This window comes from Anarrhichthys ocellatus, unplaced genomic scaffold, assembly GCF_004355925.1.
Source record: "Anarrhichthys ocellatus isolate YVR2014 unplaced genomic scaffold, GSC_Weel_1.0 scaffold51, whole genome shotgun sequence".
Classification (NCBI taxonomy): domain Eukaryota; kingdom Metazoa; phylum Chordata; class Actinopteri; order Perciformes; family Anarhichadidae; genus Anarrhichthys; species Anarrhichthys ocellatus.
In genome coordinates this window covers 1,389,897-1,416,544 of record NW_022280081.1, presented here as the reverse complement: position 1 = coordinate 1,416,544, position 26,648 = coordinate 1,389,897, and the positions used below count along the sequence as shown (strand labels likewise).

The 26,648-nt window shown below is 43.7% G+C and overlaps 1 protein-coding gene across 8 annotated transcripts in view; it reads left to right on the top strand.

Annotated features, from left to right (window-relative positions):
• Positions 1 to 26,648, top strand: part of fgf14 (fibroblast growth factor 14) — a 113,284-nt gene that overhangs the window by 62,586 nt on the left and 24,050 nt on the right. For 4 of the 8 annotated variants that reach the window (XR_004213555.1, XR_004213556.1, XM_031870106.1 and 1 more), the window contains exons 2-3: positions 14,232 to 14,342; positions 15,908 to 16,011. Coding sequence is in view for 6 of the 8 variants with exons in the window: in XM_031870106.1 (XP_031725966.1) it covers positions 14,232 to 14,342; positions 15,908 to 16,011 (215 nt within the window). In the remaining 2 variants the exon portion in view is untranslated. Of the gene's footprint in view, positions 1 to 1,779; positions 3,375 to 3,397; positions 6,852 to 14,231; positions 14,343 to 15,907; positions 16,012 to 26,648 lie in introns of those variants that run through there. The other 4 variants (XM_031870111.1, XM_031870109.1, XM_031870107.1 and 1 more) reach the window with 4 other exon arrangements.

Genomic DNA, 26,648 nt, shown 5'->3' with positions numbered 1-26,648 from the left:
GAGAGAGAGAGAGAGAGAGAGAGAGAGAGAGAGAGAGAGAGAGAGAGGAATGTGTGTGAGGGGCACATTGACTCCTCAGTGAATTCTGTTATTTTGCCTCTGCATCCCCCCGCTTTATATTTGTCTCTTTGCTCACATTAGAAGTCCTTAAACACCATCGTTTTGCTTCACCCCGAATTATGTACTTTGTAACTGGGTCGTTTTTCGGCGATTCGGGCCAATATTCGCTACCAATCACTGCCACTCTAACCCAATTTATGCTCCCCCTCCTCCTCTTGCTTTAATCAAGTTTCCTTGAAATGCGCAAAAGTCTGAGTCGATGGCAAAAAAAGCCCCCAGCCAATTGTTTTACTAATTGACCTTTCTTTCCAATGTTATACTCGTCAATACCTCTTAATTAGGTTGTTCCCATTTACCTTATTGCCATGGAAACTCACAATTCAATCAAGAATCCCCCCCCCAAAGCTCACCCTCACCTCGGTTTTGTTGACTTGCATGCAGCTTTTTTACTGCAATGAAGTCCAGGAACACGGACGTTAACCGAGCTATTTGTGAGCGGAGCTCGCTGCGTTTCATTATTGTCCCTGTCGGAGGGCTCCACTCTTCGGGGCCCAACTTTAATCTCCTCCCTGGAGGGGGAGGGGGGGGGGGAACGCTGCGTCACGCTCACACCATGCAGAGACATTTTCTAACGGGGTCCGTACATGTTCTCTGGTGGCCCATTTTGTGCACCTGGCAGCGATTACGCGATTACATTTAAATGATTTTATGACACGCCGCGTCAGATGATGAACCAACGATTTAAAGGTCTGCGAGCAGAGACTTAATGCGTCGGCTCCTGCGGTTGTTTAGAACTGAATCTCTCCAGGTTTTTTTTTTCTATCCTTTTTCAAATCTATTATTCATTGACAGTGCAGCAGGAGGCGTCATGTTGGCGATAAAGCAACACTTAAGGATTGTTTCTCAGTTGATCACTGCCAGCGAGCTCATTCATTCCTTCATTCACCCGTGTGTTATCAGACTGCTGCAGGAAGTAGTCTGAGGTAAGCCTCACAACTGAGGGGCAGTAGTGTAGGAAGAACCTGGACCCCGGGAAGTGAATGCTACACCTTCATGTCACAACTCCTGTATCTAAAAATCATTCACATATTCATTAGCTAAGGAAGGCTACGCTTTTTCAGTGCTGCAGAACAGTTTGCCCTTAAAGTGTAGTTAAAATCCTCTTATTCTGCACGTGAGGTGACGCCACCCATTGGCTTGTGGACTGCCGTCTTGAAGCCTCAAGTTCGGCGGTTTGGTCGTCGCCATCTTTTTGCAACCAGTGAAAGGAAGTGACCATATTTGGACTGAGGAGTGAAGTAGAGACGCAGTATACAGATCTAGTAGTGGTAGCGACTTGTCAGTCACAAGGTAGCCCGCCCCTAAAGCATACTCAGCGTTATGGTCTATTTGACTCTAAATGGACCATAGTTCACTAAATGAACATCGTGCTGTATTGAAGAAGACTTGAAACTAGAGATTGAGACCATGAACTCATGTTTACAACGTTTACTGTGGTAATAAATCTAGTGAGAAGTAGAGTCATTTTCTAGGCTCGGGCAACATGCAATTCCAAGGGCACCAACATACTAAGCACAACTACTGCATTGGATACCTCAGGAGGTAGAGCGGTCGTCCACTATTTAGAAAGTCGGATTGATCCCCGGCCCCTGCTGTCTACCTGTTGAAGTGTCCTTGGGCAAGAACCCCAACATGCTAGTGTGAGTGTGAATGTTTATCGCTCCTGAGGAACAGGTGGCCTCTTATACGGTATAGTCTCTGCAACCAGAGTATTCATGTGTGTGTGAATGAGTGAATGCTGACTTGTGCTGTAAAGCGCTTTGAGTGGTCGCTAAGACTAGAAAGGCACGATATAAATGCAGTATATTTACCACCCGCATAGGTTTGGTTCTCCAAAAAAATAACGATACACACATAACAACAAACACAATAATATACTGATTCAGTGTTAACGCACATTTTATTACTGCTATGAAGAATTAAAATGTTCCCCTCTGAGGATAAATGTGAGGTCAAAAGAATTGTACTAAAAAATGTGCCACAGTTGGGGGGGGGGGGCAGAAGGGGGTCCAGGCTTAATATAACAGGGGCACTTGCCCATACATGCATATGTGCATACATGCATATACCCTAGCATATGATACATCAACTGTCTGGCCCAATGCCAGGACCTCACCATCACCACACACTCTTCATTTGTGACCATTTAACAAAAGCCCTCCATCTTCATTCCCCCTTTACAAGCTCATGACGCGCACTCGTCCATCTCAGCTCTCTGATTAGCTCAAACTGTTAGACTCATCAAAACAAATGAGACACACACATGCACTGCACACACATGCACTGTAGAACACTCACAGCCCATGAGCGGGCTCACTAAGCTTTTACAGCTTCAGTAGATGGACTCGAGATATCCAATGATTAAACAGCTTGAGGGAAGAGAAAAAAAGAATGGAGAAAAGAAAATGACATAAATCCCAGCTAAGCAAAAATCATTACTCATCTGAAACTGAATTAACTCTCTGACTTTGATAATGCAGTGTAATATGATTCCGGCAAGTAAAGCCTTTTGTTTTTTCTTCACTGGGCCTGAGAAGTGCTGAGTGCCATTCACAGTTTTTTTTCTTTAGTTTTTTTACCATCAGGATGGGTGATAAAAGAACACGGCCCTGGGGCAAAGTAATAGCAATAATCAAATGGGTTGTTTATCCCGGTTCCATTGGGCGATATTTGCTCTCGCTCGGCAGCAGGACATCTGACTAACGGTAATGCAATTTCCTCACAGGAGATTGGATTAAAATGTTCAGAACCGATGAGGCCGCAGCTTCACAAGTCTGCATCAGATTCTGCTTTGCTGAACCTTTGGGTTTACCGTGTTTTCCCACATACAGGCCGACTGTGCATGGTACATTATGGTGTGCCGTGATCTTTCTTGGGTCAAGAATCTACTGATGACAGAGAAGCAGATATGCACAGTGCTGTTCTGCGCATGTCTTCTTTGCAGCAGGCTAATTTCTTGGAAATTAGATCCTGAGGCAACATTTAGTCTCTTTCGTTTAGTCTCAGACGAAAATGTCCAAGTGCGTTAATCAAACTGCCTTTCCCTGTGACCCAACTTAAAGGATGAGGTGTTTAAAGTGAACAGCTCGGGGCAGACTGTCAGTTCGCCCTAACTGCGTTAGGTCCTATTGGTGGGGCAGTATAAATAGGGGCATTAGAAGTCCCAGGAGAAAAGGTCTTGGCTTAGAGGGGCTTTTGGAATGGGACGGCCATGGACTCTCAATCGTTCACATATAGGAGGAAAAAAAATGTAGGTATGTGCGCCCTCGTTTTGCTTCACGAATGAGTGTTTCTTGGGGTTTAGAGGTGCTTTTCGACACCCTGCATTGTGTTCTGTTTGATGTGAAAGCAGTCTCGTGGTTTCAAGTGGTTAACTTTGCTCCTGCAGCATGTGCAGCGGTAAGACCTGTGCATGTGAATGTCTGTGCTTCGTGTAGAGAGCTTGTCTGACCCTGCATGCGTTCAACCTCATGCCGCGTGAGCAACAAAGGTAAAAGCCACGGTGCAAAGCCTCTCCTCTCCTCTCCAGCATATGTTCCCAGGTTCTAAATCCAGCCCAGTGTGCTGTTCTTTGTTCTAGCTTGTAGAATTTACTCAAGCACACCAGTGCTAATGTATGCCTCTGTGGGAAAAGAATATGAGATAACAATGCTGCTTTCAGCGTGAACTCTGTTTTATTTGGTAAAAAATGATTTTGAAACCCATTAGGTCTCTTTGTCTCATGTTTTTTTAAACTCATGATTTGCCAAATTCCCTATTCCATGCTGCAATTCCAAAAAAACAATAATAGTACGGAGTTGTTGAAGTCATGCCGGGAAGACTCAAATATTATCAACATTATCCAGTACATGCAATAAACATTTAGTAAAAAAAATATCAACCTGCTGGTTAATTTCTGCTAAACCTGCAGGATAATACTTCTTTTCCTTTGAAGCTGCCCATCTGTGTATGATTATGACAGAGAGAGATCTAGATAGGAAGCCTCTCAGATTCAGACACTTGAGGCTGCTGTGACGGTGCTGTTCTGCAAGCTTGCTGCGGCTGAGAGGACCATTGTTGAGCTGACAGTGTCAGCTGCTGGTTGGAGCGTTTACTGCAGTGTCTCCCGCAGCGCCGGCGGAGCGGGAGGCTTCTGCACAGACCTCGGGACGCAAACTCTGTGTGTGCATCCGCAGCCGGAGCTCGAGGAAGCGGTGGGGTGAGGGGGGGCACCTGACCACCGTTCACATATGCATGAATTTAAAAAGCAGGGTCGTAAATATCCATCAATGTGAATTTGATGAGGTATATATATTGTCATTCTGTGCCATGCCGTATATTCAGTATTCATTTCATTGTTCTTCGGCTTTTTTTTTAATGACATCTACTCATTTTTTCTTCTTCCTGTAATGCAAACGAATGAATACAAGAGTGATCCTTCTATAGCTAAGTAGCTCAACCCATCTTATATTGTCCCGCGGGAGGCCTTCCAGCGGGATATCAACAGGTGCATCTGGCGTGCGGACCAGAATGAATGCACAGCAATGGGGCAATGCAACGCAACGCTGCAGTCCCCCCTGTGAGCCCCATACGTTTAATTACAGCCACAAACGGCAGATGGCCCTCTTGAGTTTTAATTCCAGTGCCTGTGATTGAGACTAAGACGATATTAACATCCCCAAACAAGAAAAAAAAAGGTATCAGATATTTTGTATTTCGCTGGCTTTTATCGTGTGGGACCGACTCGTCCGATTTCGCCATCTATCAAATAGAGGAATAATGCGGAATGGAGCGTGAAGCGGATCTCCCAGTGGAATGTGGTCGTTCAAGTAAAGATTGAAAGGAAACGTTTCCCCCTCCGTCGTTGTGCTGGTGCTGACATTAGCGGCGCTGTCCGCGGTGCTGAAACCGTACACACGCAGCAAATGAGCCCACAGCCCAAAGGGCTCGCAATTAAAACGATGTTGGGATGTTCTGCTTTACCTCGTCTGCAGCTAGTCCCCCCCAGTGTTATAATTTCTGTGGGGAAATTCAGTTATTTGGCCAAAAAATAAATACAATTGTTTTTCTTAGCATCTGCCTCGTTTTAAAGTAAATGTAATGTCACCATCTAACGTTTAGCATCAAGACCCCGGCTGCTCAGTCGCCTTCGAGCGGGGGGGGGGCTTGGCGGTCGAGAGGGAGGCAGTGTAGGGGGAGGGCATCCTCTCCACTCAGGCGTATACTGACGAGTGGTTAGGACTTGTTGATGGGAATGATTTGTTGATCTGGGGCTATACAGACTGAGGCGGGTGATCACAGCTTCCTGTCGGTTTTTTTTTCTCTTCTTCTTTGAGCGTGGGAAAATAAATAGTGCATGCCGTACACCAGTGGCGTTACTTTGCTCATTCGCTTTACGCGCCGATCGCCATACATGCATCTCCCCACGCCGTGGGCTATAGGAGGATCCACTGGGTCGACACAGTCTGCTGATCACCAGTGAAGGGGGGGGGGTTTAAGTTTATGTATTTGTATGCAGCTTGTCACACAATGCAGACGTCATCTCCACAGGATTTAGATCAGCTTTGGCGATGTTTAGTTTTTTCCACCCCGGCTCCTACCGCACACTGTTGCGAGTGTGGAATACAGTGAGGACATCTATGTTTTTGAGGAGGTTATCCGGGCAGATCGGCGGGCAGTTGGAATACAAGTTTGCGTCCATTTGAGCCTGTGCTGCATCGATTTTAACTCCACCACGGTTGCATGTTTTTTTCTTCTTTTTTTCCATCTCCAAATGTGTGATCCGTCACTGCAGGGTCGCCCTCGCCGTTTGCCTCTCGCCAACTTGGGGGGCTCGTTTCGCCCCCGCGGCGGTGCCGCCGAGCCTCTGCTCGAGCGGTGATCCTCGCGCATAGGAGGTGCCTCCGTACCGCTCGATTTGCTGGCGGTGCACAGGCTCTCTCCGCGCCGCTATACTCAAACGGCGAATTCTGATAGAGCAACCTCGTCTGGGAGGAGGAGGAGGAGGAGGAGGAGGAGGAGGAGGAGGAGGAGGAGAAAAACGGGGGGCAAAAAGAAGGGGAAAGATTGGGTGAAATGTGCCGCGAGGACGCCGCAGACGGTACCGGACATTAAAAGGAGGCGACGCAACCGAACATGTCACAGACAATGAGCAAAAACACCACCGTGCAGGTATGAATACTCCTCTGAGGTCTCGTTGCGCGTTGAGTTTGGCATAGCTCTTCAATCAACACTATGGCTGTTGATGCATGTGTGGAATTACGCATGAACTGATCTCCTTTTTTTTTCTCCATCATGTCCAAGAATATTTCGAGTGATGGTGAAAGCTGTTTTAATATTACCATGTAGAATTTGGACAAAAAAAGAGACCAGCTGCTAAAAAAAAATATATATATATATTTGACATTTCTCACCACGGAACGGACCACTTAGCCGCCACCATGGGACTGTGACCCGGGCTGCGAGCTCCGAGAGGCGGCTTGTTTGTGGTAGTCTGTGCGCTCCGCGCGCAGACCGGACCCGAGCGGTTGTGACAATTTTTGTATATTTTTTGTGAGCCATGGCCGCTGCCATCGCGAGTGGGCTGATCAGACAGAAGAGACAGGCGCGGGAGCAGCATCTAGAACGGCCCGCCACCAACCGACGGAGGAAGAGCCCCAACAAGAACAAGGGGCTCTGCAATGGGAACCTGGTCGACATCTTCTCTAAAGTGCGCATCTTCGGCCTCAGGAAGCGGAGACTACGGAGACAAGGTGTGATGGGGAACTGAAGTCTGCTTTGTTTTGGCGCAGAGCGTGTAATAAAAAAAACATGTGCATACGTTTAACAACCACTGGTTGATGGCTCTTATCGGGCCTTTAACAAGCATAGCTTTTTGCTTCTATGTGGTTAAAGTACACGAGGTGATAATGGATGATTTATTACTGCTTAGATTAACTTGATAAAATGCGCCTCGGTGCGTAAAAAGTTAAATTGAAAGAGGAGAGAGAGCGTTCTGTTTTGTCTATTGAACAACATGCTTCTGATTCACATGCACTCCCAGGTATAGCTGACAGGCTCCCAACGAGTCGCCACCAAACGTTTTTTTAAAGACAGGTTTACCGGTCGTTGTGAAGCGCATGCACGATTTTCCTAACCGCTCGGTACAAACATTTCCAGCGGGATGGAGGTCACTCTTTTCAAACATAATCTTTTCTTGCATAATTTTTTTACGACTTCCAATGTCCCCTGCTCCAGCTGATATTCGTCCCGCTTGTGAAAATGCAACGAATTGTTTCAAATGTGGCAACCTGGGGGGTCGACAAGTATTTCACTGCTGGAAACCAGTGCTAACTGTGAGGATAATTTTGCTCACGCACACAAAATTAATTAAGATAATTCATTTTGGATAATTCGGATAATTCATTTAGGAAAGAATGACTCCAATCATTTCCCCTTGTTAGAGAATGATGGAAGGCAACTGTATATATGCTCCTCTTAGAATCATCAGGTATCAAACCTGTTGCATCAGACTGACTGTAACCCCCAACTGATTGAACAGCGCTTTGCACAATTTAATGGCACACTGGCATTGCAAAAAGCTTTTTTTTTCATTTTTTTAACAAAGCACCATATAGAAGCAGTGTTTAGTCTTTCATCTTGTTGAGCCATTTTGATAGTCTCTCTATTGTCCCCTTCCTGTGCTCACATTGGAATCGAACACTACTGTGAGTGATGATGTCCCCCTTCACCAGCCCTGAGTGATTACACAGATTAAAATGGCTGTGCTATAACGGGAGCTATATAGCGGCACATCTGGACATGGGTCAGGTTCTAATCTGCTTCTGCCCATAGGGTCTATGTGTGCGCGGTTGTCCCAGTGTGTGTGTGTGTGTGTCCAATAGTCTGTCCTCCTCCTGTCACATTGGAATTGGCTTGTGCATACTGTATGTGTCTGTTTTTTTCTCATTCGAACATCAGCAGTGTCCAGCAGCTGAACAGATTTGGATGCTGTCATTTTTGGTCAGGGAATTTGTGTCTGATCATAGCGATGGAAAACAAAGCATACCAGCCTCTTTAAGATGTTTTTAGTTTTCTTTTGGGAGGGCGGGAGGGGGGTGGGGGGGTGGTGGTGTTGTGTATATTTTAGCATTTCATGGATGCAAACTGTTGGGAATCTGTGAGTCAGATATGTGAAGTCAACCCGCACCGGCCATCCCTGACGTGACTTGACAGCATCACACCTGCAATGGGGCCATTTCGCAGAGCGACTTTGGGCCCTCCCCAAGCTCCTCAGAGCAGTGACGATAGTCCACAGGAACACGACCCTGAGAAGCAGTCCCAGGAAAATAAAATTGAAATGAAGGGGGGAAGCCGTTGTTAGGACAGGTATTTTTGTCCTAATTCTTAAAGCTCTAATGAGAACACAGGGCGACCAATCTGCTTTGCTTTCATTTTGCGTTATTTGTGATTAGAGGTCCTAATGGAGATGCACTCCATTAATTTCACCCCTCGCATGAGATTCAGGAAGATCTCCATTAAGTGTTATCAGGCTTCGGTGAAAATACTGCACAAATACCAATGTTTCCTCTCCTCACCCCCTTACTTTTCCTGTTTCCCTCCCTCGGGTCTTATTCACCGAATTATCACACAGCTCGGGAAAAGACTAACGGCTCGTTTGGGGCGTGCTTAATTTAATACCCCCAGAAGGACTTTTGTTCTCACGAGCGGATAAAAGTCAATTGTGTCGTGGTGACGCAGGCAGACTCGTCTTTGTCTCCCAGGTGAGAAAGGGAGGTACTGGGCTCGCCCTTTTTTTGGCAGCTGGCTTCCAGATTCCCAGCGACATCCGTCAGGAGGAGGGAGCCGAGGTGTCTGAGTACTCAAACACCAGTATTCCCTTCGGCTTTGAGTATTGATCTTGTGAGACACTTGATCAGCCATTGTTATGGGCTGGTGTAGATTGGATCTGACACATATTGTGTTTTTGAGTTTGAAATTTCAAAAGAAAAACTTCAAATCAATACTCAGTATCCTCATCCTCTAAATGCTCTTTGTAGAAGCAGAGCTCCCATAGCTCTAGATGAACAACTCAACATGTACAAAATGTGCATTTTTCATAGCAGATGGGGAGCCAGTGATCATACAGATTTTTTATTTTTTCAGGGATTAGATCTGAGTTGTAAATCCTATTACACTCGAACCCGGTAAGTGAGCTGTGGGCACATCCAGCTGGGGCCCGCCCGTAATCCCGCCGCTCTGGCTTTTGATTATCTCCCCAGATTAGACCCACAGATCATTAGCTTGCGTTACACAGATCAGACCGTTAGATTAGCCCGTGTGATCTAGAAGCTGTTTATTCAAAATCACGCCGACGGCACACAGCAGCTCGTCATCGGTCAGCCTTCAGAGTTGTCTGGGAGTCCGTGGAGTTATTGTTGAGATGTCAGAGATTGTTGTTGAGGAATGGGGGGCTTTTTCTCTGCCCTATCTGCTTTTTTTCCCATGACAACAGAAGCAACATGGATGGGGGTTTTCCTTCTTCACAGGCTGGAAAAGCCCGTCTCCCATTCCAGAAACATCCGAAGTGGGTCAGGCAGAGCAGAGCTGAAAGAAGACTGCTGCTGCAGCTGTGCTTGAGTGTGTGTGTATGTGTGTCCTCTGTGCTGTTTGCTTTGCACTGAGCCCAATGTGTGTCTTCGTACACACACACACACACACACACACACACACACTCACAGTGGAATGACACAACAGAAAATCAGACGGGAACGGAGCCGCAGGGAGGCCCCTTTTGAAATGAAAAGAAAATGAAAGAAAAAAACGAAATCACAACCTTTCTGTGATGGTTCAATTTATATGCAGAGAAGAGTTCTGCTGCAGAGCGGCCCGAATTGAGATCTTACGGTTCTGATGCTTGTTGTTTTATAAGGAAACCCCCCTGCTGCTGCCACGCCACACTCTTTTTCCCTAGAAACAACGAGAAAAAGGCATGTAGAAACACACAGTGCTTCTGTTGTAAAAAGCAAAAAAAACAACAACACCAGTGCAACTGGAAAAGTCCAACCGTTCTCTGTAGGTTATAAGCAGCACTGTTGTCTCACCAATTGAAGTCCGTTACAGAAAGAGAGAGAACAGTGAGACAGACGAGGGAAAAGAAACGCAGAGAATGTCGACGATGAGTCAAGGACCTTCTCGACTTAGGGAATTCCACAGAGACATACTCAAAGCGGTCCTTTTTTAGAAGTGCACGCATCGTATCCGGCTTGTCTGACCGACCTGAAAGCGTTGTGTCATTCTAAAAACAACACTTCAATTTCGTTGCCCACAAGACATTTCCAACCTCCCGTTCTCCTATTTCCCCTTGGCATATAGGATTATGAGGCAATTCTCTTTCACTTCGCTTAGTAGTTGATATACAAAGCACCATAATAGGAGCACGTCTCTGTGGTGTGAATAACGGTGGACATTCAATGCATCTTGGTTTGCATGGGAAATAAATTACCTTAAATCCACTGGAAACATTTTATCAATGGGTCGTGAGTGAGTTTGTTCTTCAATGTCACTCTGACATATTCACCAGCATATGTGAATATCTGGTGTAAAAGTGGCCAGTCATATGCGCCGGGTATTCGAGGACACGATTCAATTCAGGACATGTTCATTAAAAACCCCACTGAATAGGATTATATGTCAACAACTGTATGTCTTTTTTATGTTGTTTTATCCCATTTGATAAATTACATAAAGCTAAAATGTTACTGAAATACCGAAGCTCAGAAAATGGAGGGGAAATCTGTGTGTGTGTGTGTGTGTGTGTGTTTGTGTGTGTGTGTGTGTGTGTGTTAGATGAACTCACTGGCTCGCCCCAGGAGAACACAGCCAACGTCACATGATTTATAGCATGATGTAGTGGCCAAGTTCACCTCCACACTAACACACACAAGCAGCCAGCAACCAGTTACACAAAATAGTATTCGCTCGAGGGAATTGTGTAGTCATTAGAAAATCCATGTGAAATAGTTTGTGTGAAGCTCGTGCTTTCTCCCTACCGTGAGAAATACTCACTCATCCCTCACTAGATTGTAGGGAATACGTGTATGCTTTTGAGGTTATATACCGTAGGATATCGGATTGCATTTATGCATTATTAATTAATGCATTTAGTCCTTTCCATTGATGATGATATCCTACTGCCCTCTGCGGTGACAGCGGCTGAAAGAGAGAACGATAATGAAAAGAGAGAGGTTGAGAGTAATACAATAAAGGCAGTAGTGCATTGACATTTTTTGTTTTTCCCAACTCTGATTGGTCCTCGGTGGTTTGAAGCGTTTCCTTTGATGCAACACGGATTAGGTGTCTGGTAAACAAAGTGCAGATGTGCTGAAACATTTAGTAGAATAATCAATTAAAAGAAAGAACTATTGCACAGCTTGAATGCATGAGACATCTGCACCCTCGTGCAGCAGGTTTATTGAAATATATCCCTTTTAGTTTTCTATTCCTTTACTTTTTTTGTTTCGCTTTATTTTTCTGTATGTTATTACAAAACCCACAAAATGCCAACTGGCCTAACTTGCATATTGTAGATAGATCGTAGAGTTGTTCCGATACCAGAATCAGAAATGCCACCCATACAGCCTAAAATGCTGGATCGGGTATCGGCGAGCTTGCGAGTCTATGCACTGATCCGATATCAGGTTATCGTGTCATTTATCAGCTCATTTGCGCTGCAAATGAACAACAACACGCTACCCGATCCGTTCACCTGCCTGAACACTACTTCACATGTGCAAACTAGCAGTACACACCTGTAGTTAAACATGATTTACTTCCTGATTATGCTACATCGTGAACAACGTGTTGAATTCAGCGGGAGGAGAGCCAGCTAACGTTAGCCGGTTGCAGCCGGTGGGCAGCGCTGTCCTGCTTGGCTAAATAACCGAGCTAACGGCTAACGTTAACGGGAGGTTGCATTGAGTTACATTATGATACATTCAAGCTCTATTCAGTAAAAATGAACACTGGGCTAAGGTTAATTATAATGTTATTATCATGTATTCAAATGTAACCTCGTAAAATTAATTTTTTTTGGCAAGAAACTTAAATAGACAGTTGTTTGAATGAGATGTTTTCACAGCAATGTACAATCATGACCTGTTTGATATTCATTGTTTTTGTCACATCTGTATCTGATCGGTACTCGGTATCAGTCGATATGCAAGTTCAGACACTCAATCAGCAGTTGTTAAAGTCATTTATCATCCAAACTTGTGCTGGTTGCAGTGCCGTTAATGTGAGATTTTCTTACATTTCTTTGTTTTGTAGAATTGTAAATCGGATATCTTTTGATCTCTGAACTGCTTGTTGACCAACAGTCTGGGAGTTTGGGAGTTCTTTTTCAAATGTATTTAAAATTTTTCTTTCAAAAGATATGCCTTAACCTGTAGTAGCCCCACTTTGCCAATAAAGTAAATGAAAATAAATGAAATATTATTTATGATTAGAAATAGATCATTGTATGGTAAGTTAAAGTTATAAGATATTAAGTTACAATTTTGACTCAACATAATAAGATAGAAGGCGGAAACTATGTCCAAATTTAGACTTTGTGTCTCATAATTTTGCCCTTAGAGTGTCTAACTTTCCTTCTTTCTTTCTTTTACTGGAGGAAATGGGCCTCTTTCTAAATTAAAATGTTTTTCTGAAACAAAATCTAAGTACAGCTTGAATATAAAAAAAACGCCCGTTAGCTGCAGCCCTAGCATGGAATTGCAGGTGGGCAACAGGACAAACCACAGATGAACGAATCCATCTCTGTGTTACTGAAGGACACAACACCTACCACAGCATGCGCTCGTCAGATATTAAGCACAGCTAACAGAGAAAGGATGATGGCCTCACATTGACTTCCCTCCCTGCTGAAGATTTGAGTGTCATTGTGAACCATAGAGATACTGTCACCTTCCTGTCAGCCCGCTCAATGCCTGTAGCGGAGGAACTCTGACAGTCAGATTTCAGCTTTAGCCACCTCTTCATTGTTCTGACGAGGTCTAACAAAGCAACGCCGTTGAATGCCGTCATAGCGATGTTGGTACACCGGTAGAGAGGCTTTTTTGTCTCCTCTTTCTTCAGACAGCATGGAAAGGTCTCATGCCGTCACCCAGCAGCAGAGACCATTTCAGAAGAGACCGCCTTGAGCTGCAGAGAAAGAAAATGCCTCTCTCTGCCCTCAGCGAGACCCCTTGTGTTCTCCTCTGTGGCCACGCTATCTCTCTCATTTTTCTCTCCCTGTCTCTCTCTCACATCCGCGCACACGCACACACACACACACACACACACACACACACACACACACACACACACAAGGAGCACGGTTTAGGCTCAGGTGAAGTTGATTGTTCACCTCCCCAAGGCTTTCCTAGAATGAAATCTGGTGTGATGGCTGTCTCTACAATAAGACCAATGTTGATGGTATAAGACCCCAGTGGTCGTCCGTGCACACACACACACACACACACACACACACACACATGCATCCAAATGTGCAGTGGCATGCAGGTTTATTAAAATGTTTCCTTTTAAGTTTTTCTTTCCTTAACCTTTTCAATTTTCACATTATTACAAACCCACAAAAAACGGCAACTAAATTGCAACATGACTGGGTCGGGCTGCAGCGTCGCTGCGCAATTTAACCGCAGCGGTGATTTATTTGCAGCAGATATCTATGCGGTTAATTCCCCCGTCGGGTCAGCTGGAGCACAGACGCTTTCACATCCTTGCACGCCGAGGACCCAGAGAGGGTGCTGTTGGGTTCATTATGGGAGTCAGGCGACCACAGATTAATTCCGCTGCCTATAATTGGATGGCATATCTCTGAGCGGGGCAGGGCTTATGTGCCCAGAAAGTTGGCTGTGGGATTTGCCTGCGAGCATACACAGGAGTCACCAAGTACCGTGGAGCAGTTATATTTCATGGCATGTTGCTGCTAAAAAAAAACTCAGAAAACAACATAATACAATAACTTTGCAATATAAAATCAAAAAAAGTTTGAGCTTAATTGGTTTGCCGCAGCAGTTCCTGTAACGAGGGTTATGTGGTTTTGCTGATTGCTAATGTGTCCTGTTTTCTCTCTCCCCTTTTCTCTCCTGCAGATCCCCAGCTCAAGGGTATAGTGACCAGGTTATATTGCAGGCAGGGATACTACTTGCAAATGAACCCCGATGGCTCTCTCGATGGGACCAAAGATGACAGCAGTAATTCCTGTGAGTACCTTTGAAAGTGCCTGATGGGGTCCTAGATGCAACATTGGATAAGTCAAGAGGACACTGTGAAAAATGATCAATTAACTGGTACTTAAAAGGGAATTATCATTAAGAAAAACTCACTTTTTCAGAGCAGGTACTCATACATTTGTGTACCATCCCACAAACTGTGAAATAAGACTGTTTTTGTGGGCTGTCCAGATTCAACAAGCCAATCAGATTTGGCTCCCCTTCCTATGTCACATGCAGGCTCATTAGAATATGCATCTTGGTATCTCCACCCACAGCTTGGGAAGTACCTTTAGAAAGGTGTACCACGTTTTTCTCGCAAGTCGATCACAGCAGACTGGGAGGGGGTCTTACAGAGACAGGCGCTAAAACGGAGCGTTTCAAACAGAGGGAGAATAAAGGCTATATTCAGACAAACAGTATGAGAAAAAATAATGTGAAACCCAAAATGTGAGCATGAATATGAAAATGAGCTTGATATGTCCCCATTAAAGTCTGTATAGGTTCCTCAATCTCAGAGGGTTGTTTTTTCTTTACGGGAAGTGCCTCGCTCACTTCCTGGTTTTAGATTTATCCCTCAGGTACGGGAAATAAACCAGCGACCTTCCAGTCACACTTCTTTAACTTTCAGGCCAGTACCTCCCCTCATTTTTCAGCCTTCGGAGCTGAAATTTCTTCTTAAATGGCAGCTGTAGTATCAAACAGACTTATCCTCCTCTGAGAGGGAAAGTGGACCAGGAAACAGTAGGCTTAACGGGGAGAAAACGGTATTATTAGCTCGTTCTGGCACTGCTCCTCCAGAGCGCTCCAGGCTAGGTGGTTAATTTGATTCCTCTGCTTGGTGCTAACGCCAGCCCGACACTCCACATTGTGTCACTTACTCATGCCACATCTGATAGGCCGAAGGGACTTATTGAGATAGAGGGCAACACATACAGTGAGCACAAGAGATGCATCATATCATTAAGACTGCAAGATCAAATCAAGCGTTGGCACTGACAAGACTTTTTTTAAATTGGCCAAAAGCCAACAAGAAACAACAGTCACGCAGTAGTTCTCTCAGCCTCCCTCCCGGCCTCCAAACCAGCCAATACCAATTACGTAGAGGGTCAGCTGAGGTCATTATGCACCTTTAAGTCTCCCAAATACACACTCTTAATGTCTCAGCCAGGCCGGTCCTGTTTTTTCTCTCTAGTACAAAGAAGCTAGCCAGGCCCAGGGAGTCTGCTACAACAACAAAAGGCCTATTAGATCTGCCACGCACCAGCGGTGGCACCAATTACAGCTACTTCTCAGGTAGCTCTGGGTGGTGGCGGCTATGCTAGGCTAGTCACGTTCCCCAGCCCTGCTCCATTTCATCTTCAGCGATTACCTAAATGCAACAGCTAGCAATTGCATTATGTAAGCTTTGCTAGGCATTAATGACAGGGCAGCTTTAATGTGGATGATGAATCGAACAAGGATTTTCCAATGTATTTAATGTTCCCTTAATGGTAATGCTGTTCGGTGACGTATCCATGTGTGTGTGTTTGCCTGTTCACTTGTGTGTTTTTCAGCTTTGTTCAACCTTATTCCTGTGGGCCTCAGAGTCGTCGCCATTCAGTCCGTGAAGACAGGTTTATACATCGCCATGAACGGGGAGGGCCATCTGTACACATCAGTAAGCAGGCATTTCTACTGTGTTTCTCAAAATATCTGAGCGTGTCTCGACAATGCACATAATTATGTTTAAACACATACAACATCTGTATTATTTGTGGTTTCCATACAAAAATATAGATATTCAAATATAGATATAGCAAGCAACACACTTATTTACAATAAGGGGCCCCTGAACATGTCTCAGATATTTCCCACATTTGCGATATCATAATTGCATTTTGCTGAAGGTTAGGGATCCCATTAAGCATAAATTCATGCATCCAGATTTCTATTCATCAGGTTAAATGCCCTCTAGAGTTTTCATTCCATATGAAAAAAACCAAACATTTTCATCGACATAATGTCTCTCTCTCAAATCTGCTTTCGTACTGTTGCAGTATATTACAAAAATACTCTGACAACATATCAATGTTTTGGTCTGTTAGATGATACAAATGAATTGGATGGATGCTATTGGCAGATAAACGCTGTGACAAATATGTTTGGCATTTTGCAAAGTAACAGAAATGCAGAGCCGTTTTAAAACCAGAGTTACAGTAGGACATCTGAGGAGTAGAGACTCTTTCTCTTTGTGGTCAGCTGCTGTTATTGATTAGCCCTTGTTCAAAATAAACCAGGCGTCTGTGGGGCAGCCGAGGGGGTGATGAGACCTCGTCCAGCACAGATAGCGCTTCTCGTCTCACTCCTCCACTCTGTCCTCTCCCGGTCATCCTGTCTCTTCTTCCCTCTGCTGTCCTCATGTTCCTAATCCTCCGAGCGGGGAGCAGAGCCATCTTATTCTTCATTCATTACCTAGGAGGTTCTCCTACTATACAATGCACTGGCATTCCAGTGGAACTCTCCAATACTTAATTGACTTGAGCCAGGGAATGGAATTCATCTGAGAAGGATTGACCTGGACTCTTATGGATGTGATTAAGGAATAGCACAGTAGGGATTATGAATTAACATATTTTATGGGTGCCCTAAACTGCATCATGCACATAATTTGCATGATTTGTTGATTTGCACTCTATCTTTTTCCTTGCAGACACACACGTTAGAAGCATACCTGGAAATGTAAAGCTTTAAACATATTATCTTCTTTGTCATACTTAACTCTTATAGATGTATACAATACTTTTTTATTATTATTATTTAACCTACTGTACAGGACAATAAAAGCAAAGGCAAAAAGACAAAAATGTTGATTAGATTCACCTTGTGATCGCTATGCCTCTTTGTCCACACACATTGTCTTTTTGCAATATGCTCTTATGATTTCCATGCTTCCCCACTTTCAACATTCAGTAATTATGAGGTTTTTCGACTCGTGTGGGTGGATCACCAATGATTTTGCGTCTCTGTAGTAAGTTGACAAATGTTGCTGTGAAAACTCAGACCTAGTTTATATCTAATATATCCAAGCTCACCTGAAGCCCCTTTTTTTACTGCAGGGTTTGTAGCTTTGATTAAGTTGCTCTCCGAGAGCCTTATCATGAAGTGTTTTTACTTATTGTCCGCTGAAAAACAACATGTTTAGCCCAAGCAGAAGTGCTGTGAAGTGGGTCTCGTTGAGCCCCGGTCGGGAGCGTTGTGTTCCTCCGGCTCAGTTCGTCCTGCTCCTCTCTTCACACAGCTCTCCCCTGCTCCATTTGCAGCTCATTTCTGTGCTAATGGAGGCTCTGATCAGACCTCAACTATCCAGCCACCCACTCAAAGGTCTCCTTTTGCTCCTTAGCCTGTGAATTACCCTGGTAATGGTAGCCTTGTAAGATGCCTTTCATCCTCCTCCCCCATCTTTCTGCCTCTTCTGTGCTCCTCTGTAAGCAAAAGGTACAACCATTCCTCCCATTACCACTCCGCTCCTCCGCAAGCGAGGATCTGACAGTTGACCTTTTTCTACCCATTAAAGGTATTTGGTTACAGTGCACTCACATTTTTCAGAAACTACTTTGAAGGTTATATCAATGTAGAAGTTGAGGTTGCTTTGGAGTTGGTGGAGTACGGAGTATACAGGGCTAATATGCAAAAAAACAACCCGTTTTTATTGGGAAAAAAAGTATTTGGCCTCATTTCCCTAAAGCCACATCCTTTTCATTAACTAGACTTCACTTGGTCATTTTTTTTATTCTTTCACAATAATACATTTCTAAGGCTTTGACTGTGATGACGGGCTTTGATAATGAGTGACGCTCATTTTTCTGAGCAGATGAGGTGGATCACAAGCAGAGTGCCACTCTTATAGGAATTAGATGGAAAGCTCCATTCAAGGCCTCTGGTTGTGCATCATACCCTTTTGTGTGAGGCACCCGAGGCGCAGCGTGCGGCTCGAATGACAGAGATAGCATCAAAGTGACCTGGCACAAAGGACACGCTGTGGAAGAAAGGGGAGTTCAATCATCTCACCCCTTTCTTTAATCTGCTCCTTTTGTAGCCGAGCCAATGAACTCCCAGCTAATTTCTCCTCCAGGCCGCTCCCTGGATCAGGCGCTCCTTCTGAAATGTAATAAGGGGAGAGGAGTTCTCCCAGCTTGTTGTAGAAGGCAGCGGAAACACGACTTGCTGTAATCTCTAGATAACTGTAATAGAAGTCTTTATGTAGGCAAAAGCAGACACATATCAATGAGATAAAAGATTAAACAATAACTTAATTATTCTGTAGGGACTGCAAACCAAGAAGTTTTGGATTGTATAGTTTTGCTGCACATGATGAAATTAAATGAAATGAAAGTTCCAGAAAATGCAACTCCCTAGTGCAGATTTTGTTGTCGTCTTCCTGTCCTGCTAATCCAGTCTCCCTCCCATCTCTCAAGTGTAAAGGTTGGGCATTTCATGGTTGGCTGGTTTTCTTTAGAGCTAGTTCCCCATTCCCTCCCTTCACTCTGTGTCTCTCACTGCAGGCTTTCTTAATCAGGAGTCTGCACTTAGCTCAGTGTTACCTTTCATGATTGTCAAATTGACTTGCCACATCACTTAAGTGGTCCTTTTTCAAAATGAAATCCTTGAGAGGACCAATCTGGAGCAGCGTGGCGGCTCAAGATTCACTTTACAGCGGAGGCTGTATCATCAGTGGTAGGAACACTGAGGAGCGAGGGCATCTCTTTCCTGTAGCGACCAATTCTGAATGTATGAAATCTCCAAGGAGCTTAATGTGAGGGCTCCCTCCGTTTGCATCGGTATGAAAATGAAAGCGCACGACAGCAATGTGTGAGGGAGAATAGAAAAGAGCAGCTTATTCAGGAGTCGGCGGTGTGGTACCAAAGAGAGTCCTTTGAGGAGCCACGAGTCCCCCAACATTCTTATTCAAATTCACCTCTTTGGCTGTTATATCTAAGGCTGCTTTCAGAGGTTCTGTCCATAGAAATAGAATAGGAGAAGTACGAACATTCCCATTCAAATCAACGTAGCACGATCAGGCCATTTTTTTATGTACCATTCCAATTGAGACTGTTGTAGCGAGCTAACTTCTGTAGAAACCAGAGGGCAACCTCCGGTTCTGCCAGGTGAAGCCAATGAGGAATGCATTCTCTCTACTGACCAGCAGGGGGCGACTCCTCTGGTTGCAAAAATAAATCAGATTATATGGAAATCTATGATTGTAACGACTCTACTTCTCACTTGATTTATTCCCTCAGTAAACATTTTAAACATTAGTTTTTGGTCTCAATCTCTAGTTTCAAGTCTTCTTCAATACAGCATGATGTTCATTTAGTAAATTATGTTCCATTTAGAGTCAAATAGACCATAAAGTGGTATGCTTAAGGGCGGGCTTACTGTGATTGACAGGTCATTGCTGCTACCAGACATGTATACGGTGTCTCTGCGTCACTCCTCCGCATTCCAAATATGATAACTCACGTTCACTGGCTGCAAAAAAACAACTACAAAACGACTTGGAAATCCAAGATGGCAACAACGAAATTGCTAAACTCAAGCCTTCAAAACGGCAGTCCACAAACTAATGGGTGACTCCACTTTTTATATACAGTCCATGGTATTAACTAGATCGACTTATGGCAAGTCACAGACTCTCTGAGGGGAGGTTTTGCAGTAAACCGAGCAGTGGAGGACGAAGTGTTGAGAACCATAGTAAATAAGTAAAGATTAATAACTTAATGCTTTATCCACACACTCTTGTCACAGCGTAGGAAAGCACATTGCTTCTTTTTCTGTCACCAGTGTAGCATTTAGGCGCGGTGGAATTAACATGTTAGCTAGCTAAATAGCGGACAGTTGGCTAGTTAGCTAGCTACTTTAATGCTACACCAATTGCAGATAATGAGCCGAACAATGACGGCCAGCTGCAGAGCTGGGTCTGACGGTCCTTCCGCCTCACTGCCCACTGCCCTGGAGAAGAACAAACTACCTAGCTAACTAGCCAGCCATACGTCTCCAACATGTTTTGTCACTATAACAACTAACTGCGATCGCCATTTTCTTTTGTCCGTTCTGCTCCTATTCTATTTCTATAGTTCTTCGAATGCTTCAGGTGTCTCACAAAGACACAGCATTTCATAGGCAGAGAATTCATTCCACCTGATATTAAAACAATCTTTCAGTGTGAATTCACAGAAAGTTACAATATTTACAAGAGATCTATTCGAAATGTGTGCTCATGCAGGTTTAATCTTCTATATATATATATATGGATCCCTTTTTTATTTTCATTCAGCTGAGAGGGAAGCCTGTGACTCGCCCAGTCACACCAGCATAAGCAGAGAAATACATTAATTGCAACGGAATCGCTGCAGCGTACTTGTGCCTCACAAGCCCCGGCATGTTCCTGGCTGGCTAGAATGTAAGACGTTAACTTGCCAGCCACTTTCTTTACTTGCCCTGTGATAGTCACTACTTGGTGACTTATTTTTGTGATGCTTTGATCAACTTTGCTATTCCATATTCTGGTGTGACCAGCTAGGGCTTAAGTGTACTGTAAAAATGGGGAAAAAGAGAATGCAGATAGCTGTGGACAAACATCTAGTTATGTACGACCATATGGAGAGCATTCATATAAATACATCAACAGAATTGTGACACCTCTCAGTGTTGCCAACTCCTCAGTAAGGAAAGTAGCTATTGGCTGTCCTGAAAGTCGCTAGAAGTCGCTAAATGACGTCATCGCCCAATTTGCATAATTGTACTGAGCGCTGTAGGAGAGAGGCGGGAACAGCGGCGGCTTTGCGCATGCGCGATTCATTTGCAGTCTGGACACGGAGAGCGTGGGTCTCCTCTTTCTGCAGCTGGGACTGCTGCGCGAGGGGCTTTCACGTCAGAGTCAAAACACCAGAAAAGTCTCCGACAACGGCAGAAAAAGTAGCTAGATTTGTCGCTAGTAGCTTTTGACAAAAAAAAGTCTCCATGAGGGTTTGGAAAGTCGCCAGATTTAGCGGGAAAGTCGCCAAGTTGGCAACACTGACACCTCTTCTCAAGTGTGTATAAGCACACGTGTGTACGTGTTTAAATTACATGCAGCATCGTTGCCCAACAGATGGCTTCGTGTGAACATGTTTTATTGGTGTTGATTTCAAATGTGCCATGAATGACAGTGATCTCTTTCACAATTTTATGGATGCGTTATGGAAGGATAAGCAATGAAGGTGGGGCGTCGGGAGCATTCCAGGTTATTTTAATGCAAATGGAGCTTCTGGCATTCAGATGTGAATTACAAACACACTTAAGGGTGCAAGAAACATTATTCATTATTCAAACTCTGTCTTCATTGCCATTGACTTCATAGCTGAAATCCGGCTTGACTTAAGTTGGACCTGTAAATTGTGTCATCATTTCGGGAAAACTTGCTTTAATGTTATTTGCAGTACGCTTTCACCAATTGGCGTATGAATAACATAACAATTTGTAAGTAATTTTGCTTGCAATAAAAACACCTTTCCTGCTTTTTGGGTGCTCTTTGTACGCCATGAAGTCTGTAGCACTGAGTACAATGTAAATGCATCTTTGAACAAGTGACGTAGTATAAAATGTGAGAGGCCGCTTATGGTGGGGAGGTGGACACGGGACTTGAAACCAGTGTTAGAGCTCGGTGTCCCAAAGTGTTGTCGTTTTTTTCTGTTCTTTTAAAGTTACCTTAGTGATGTCTGTGACATTTTTTTCTGTTACGGTGTTTATGTATGTATTTTACTTAGTTTAGGTACATAGTTTGAGCCCAAACATGAACATTTTCCTAAACCTAACCACAGTTCAATGTGTTCGTCACCGTAGTTTTGTTCCCTGAACATAACCGCGGCCGTTTCACGGGAACGATATGGCATAAAAATGAAACGCAAAAAGCTTGAAATGCATAATAATGGCATGAGATTGGGTTGGCTATTTGACATAAACCATGCCTCTGAAACGATCTTGTTCGTGTCTTAACCACTTAAACAAAAGGAGTGTCGGGCCCAGAGTCAAGGTAGGGTGAACCTCATCATTTCCAAAGCGGCGCTTCTCTCTTGCCTTTAATGCAGTTTTGCTGTCAGGGAGGGTGGCGGTCCCAAGGGCTGGAGGGAGAGCAGCTTCATGCATTAATGAACAAAGAGGTTGGAGGTATGCGTCAAAGCTGAACTGCTGAACTGTTTGTCGGGGCCAATGGGAGCTAGGAATAGACAGACCAGTCCTTCAGCCATTTAATATCACGGTGGTTATTAATGGCTTTCTAATGGATGGACTCTCCTGGCTTGTTAAAAAATCATACAGGTTGGAAAACACTCATTGGCAGAATATTGCTATTTGCCAGAATATTGCTATTTGCCAGAGTCACGTCAGTAAGTTTTAGTTTGGGCTGTGCCAGTAGAAATTCGAGGTTTGCATCACAACAGTGAGTCACCCACCCATAAAACAGGGAGTCCCCCCACAGTGTGTCTGCCCTTACCTGTGGGGATTATGCCTCTCCGAGCAATGAATCATGAATACACAACCTCCATCTCTTTCCAGGTCAACAGCTTAAGGTCTATTAATGTCACATCTCCCCACGCTCCTCAATCACTCTGTTATTCCCCTGTTTATTTAAGGCAATTATGAGTCTGCATTTGCAGCTGTTCTCTGAATCACTGGTTTACATGACAAGTATTTATGGTATGCGGTATTGCAGCAGAGGGACTGAATGTGCTGGGAGGAATTTCAGTCAATGCATTATGGATTATGAAGAGTCTCTAAACACTGTAAGTCCAGACCGCCCCCATTAACTTGCCAAGTGGTGTACTGTACATATCAGAGGTGGTGGGAGGCTTTTAAATCTTCTTGTAAATACATTTTTAGGAAGATCCAGCAAAGTTCCCTTAAAGTCCTGGTGGACAGGCTATGTGTAGTACATGGATCATTGAGTTAGCAGAGCACTGAAGTCCTGCTTGCATTAGCTGATTGGCTTATCAGGGCCTCATTTGTTAGCTTCTTGGTTACCAGTTGACTGATGATATTCAATCGCACTTTTGTCAAATGGACTTTGTGGATTATCTTATGCCAATGCATTTGCTAATGCAAATGGTCAGCATCATCTTCATGTGCCAGTTCTTGATTTAATTTCCATGTATGTGTTTTTTACAGAGGGATTAGTTCCTTCAGAAAAAGCCTTCCTTGCTGCTTAGATTATTTAAGAGCTCCCTCAAACAGCTAGAACCTTGCCCAAATCTATACTTCCTTAAAGAAACAGTGTGTAGCATGTAGGGGGATCTATGGAGTGGTTAAGGGATGAAAAGATTTTGTAGGCCAACCCAACATCGCACCGTTCCCTCAACAGAAAGCCAATCGGGTTTTTTTTCCTTTGGATTATTGCAGAAAGTGGAAAACAGGTTTATGATACTTATACATTTATGTTTAGGTAATATTGACAAATGAACACCACTTTTATGATTTTTGGAGTGTATATGCAATCGGCAGTACAAAGCTAACATATCGAGTATACACGACAAGGCTGTGAAAGTGGACATGTTGGTGTGATGACATTTTGTAGTCTCATTTAATGACTTGTTAGCCATTTCATAGACACTAAAATGCTTCAAAATGTACCGTTTTCATGACGGCCACCGTAGTTCTCCTTCACGCTTAGCACAGGGGAGAAGTTTCAGTTGGTTGCAATCTGCAACCTCACCACTACAACCCGCCAAATCCAAGACCGTTAAGTATCTATGATTGAAATGATTATTGCTAATACACTCTCATGCTTTTTTGGGTTGCGATTCTCCTGTTTTCTTGAAACTTGTGTCTAATAACATACTTGCACAACTTTAACGTGTGGTACGTATATGGAAAAGAGTCACATATACGTAACCAGAAGCTAAATGGCGCACAAAGTAAATGCATAATAAGCCGTTCTATCAAGGTTTTTCATAAGAGCTATCATAAGTCACTCTTTGAACGGCTCCATTTTACATCTATTATATTTTGCCGTTGGATTCTTTGCTTTAGCTTCGAGCTTTGCTTTTGTATTAGCCCCGCCTCGATGCTACACAATGTCCTTTACTGTACCAGCCGGTGTTGTACTGTACGGTTGTACATTTATAGCAGTGTGCATGCGGGCTGCTCAGAGAACCTGCTTAGGCATCTATGAGCTTCCTAGAAATTTCTGTGTCCCTGAAGCCATTTATCTCTATCTTCATAGAAGCATGTTCCAGCTGTATTTCTCCTCCCCGAGTCGGCTGACTTTCTACCATGGTGGCCATCTGCCAACTATCGATCCATCACCTAGAGCTTACGCTAAATCTCCCTCATCCATCTGGGATAATCTGTACATCTCTATTGAAATGGAGTGGCCAAAAAGCACTAGCTAGTCGCATGGTATGGATGCTGCAGAGATACTGTGCTGTAGCTATAAATTATGTGCTGCAGACAGGTAATGGGAAAGCAGGAGACTGGAGAGAATACAAATACCGCATCGACTGGTTGGGAGAAGAAGAGTTGGGGTACAAAAAGAGAGAGGGGAACTCAGCGTTGTGTTTGGCAATATGATCAATCTTGCATGCGGACAACCGCTGCGTCTTGCACCCATTTGTCAGTTGCTCCTTCTGCTAAAAGCATCCACCACGTTGAGCAACACACTATCCAGCAAGACAATCTTTTAGAGTCACACACGTGATTTAATTAATTTGTCATCATAGCAGGTAAACTGGAATTTATATGAATCCCATCTCTTTTAATGTGATTACCTTATAAGAGACAATCTTTAGGACATCTTATTATACCCATAAGGGAGCTCTATTTGGCTGTGCTGTGGTTACCTCCAAATATACTTACCGTTGATGCCTCCACCTGCCTCCTGATCTCTACACTTAGTGCTGGAATGTTCCTATTTATGATGAATTTAATTTTTTTACTAAATATCTCAAAAACGCTTGGAGGGGATTTCTTCAAATTTGGGACAAACTGATTAGAATCTGGAGGTCAAAGGTCAAGGTCACTGTACCCTCACATCTGCCCCACTCTTGTGAATGCGATATCTCAGGAATACCTTGACCCAATTCCTTCAAATTTGGCACAGACATCCAATTGCACTCAGGGATCAACTGATTATCAAAGGTCACTGTGACCTCACAAAACACATTTCTGGACATAACTCAAGTATTAACATGCTTATTGTGATAATTTCACACAAAAGTCTAATAGTGTAAAATGATGAAGTGATGACATTTTGGATAGTCATGGATGCGAACTGCAACTTAACTGGTTAGCAGTCATACAACCGCAATGCAGTAATTCTAGTTGATTATGTATTTGATATTTGTATAAGCTTTGTATTTGTAACTGGAAATTGATTACATGTACTTCTGAGTCAAGCGCTGTCAATTGTGAATTAATAAGTAACAAACCAATAAAAGATTAAAATGACTTGCTTATGAGGGGTGTTCTAAAATATGACAATACCCTCAAAAAGAGGGCATTTACTTCCTTGGTAAATTGATGTGAAAAAATATCTGTGTTAATACTATTGTCAATAGTAGCCTGGAAGAGAAAATACACTGGGATGTCCTTCCCTTTTTTGTTGAGTGGCACACTAACTAATTAAGGTCTGTCAGGAGCTCAACAAAATAAAACACTGTCGTTCACATCTACATTCACAACTGCTGTGACAGTGTTGCTTGGATTTGAAGAGGCCTTAAGCCTTCCCTACTGCAGGGTAAACAACTAGGCTTCAAGATATTTAGTGGTCACAAGGACAACAGTGAAAGGTTTTTTATTAAAGGAATAACACTTTCAAATAACTCTTGCTGTCCAACATGAAGATATGAAGCACAGTAAACCTTCATCAAGTTTTATTTACTTCTAAGCCTCGATGCACAACTGCAATTATAACTGGAACAATTATAATTCTGCAGCACCTCTGCAGAGAGCTCACTGTTGGTTGCCTTGTTGCTCACCCTTTGCTTAGCTGTGTCACACTTCTTACTCACGTAAGAAGAGGAGAAATGATGATGTTTGCTAACCAGGTACAATACTTTTTTGGGAAAAGTCGTGATTTGGAAGTCATGAGCCGTGAGCACCACCATATTTTGGGATGCACCCCAGTGCCATTGTCACCTAGCAACCAATACCAATACCAGTAGTTTTTCTTTAATGTCGTGATTGCATTGTTCATTTGCTTGCCAAAGAAACAACCTTTCAAACCTAGGACTTCCCTCAGAAAAGCTGTATTTTAAATACAGGTGACATATTAAAAAAACTGCA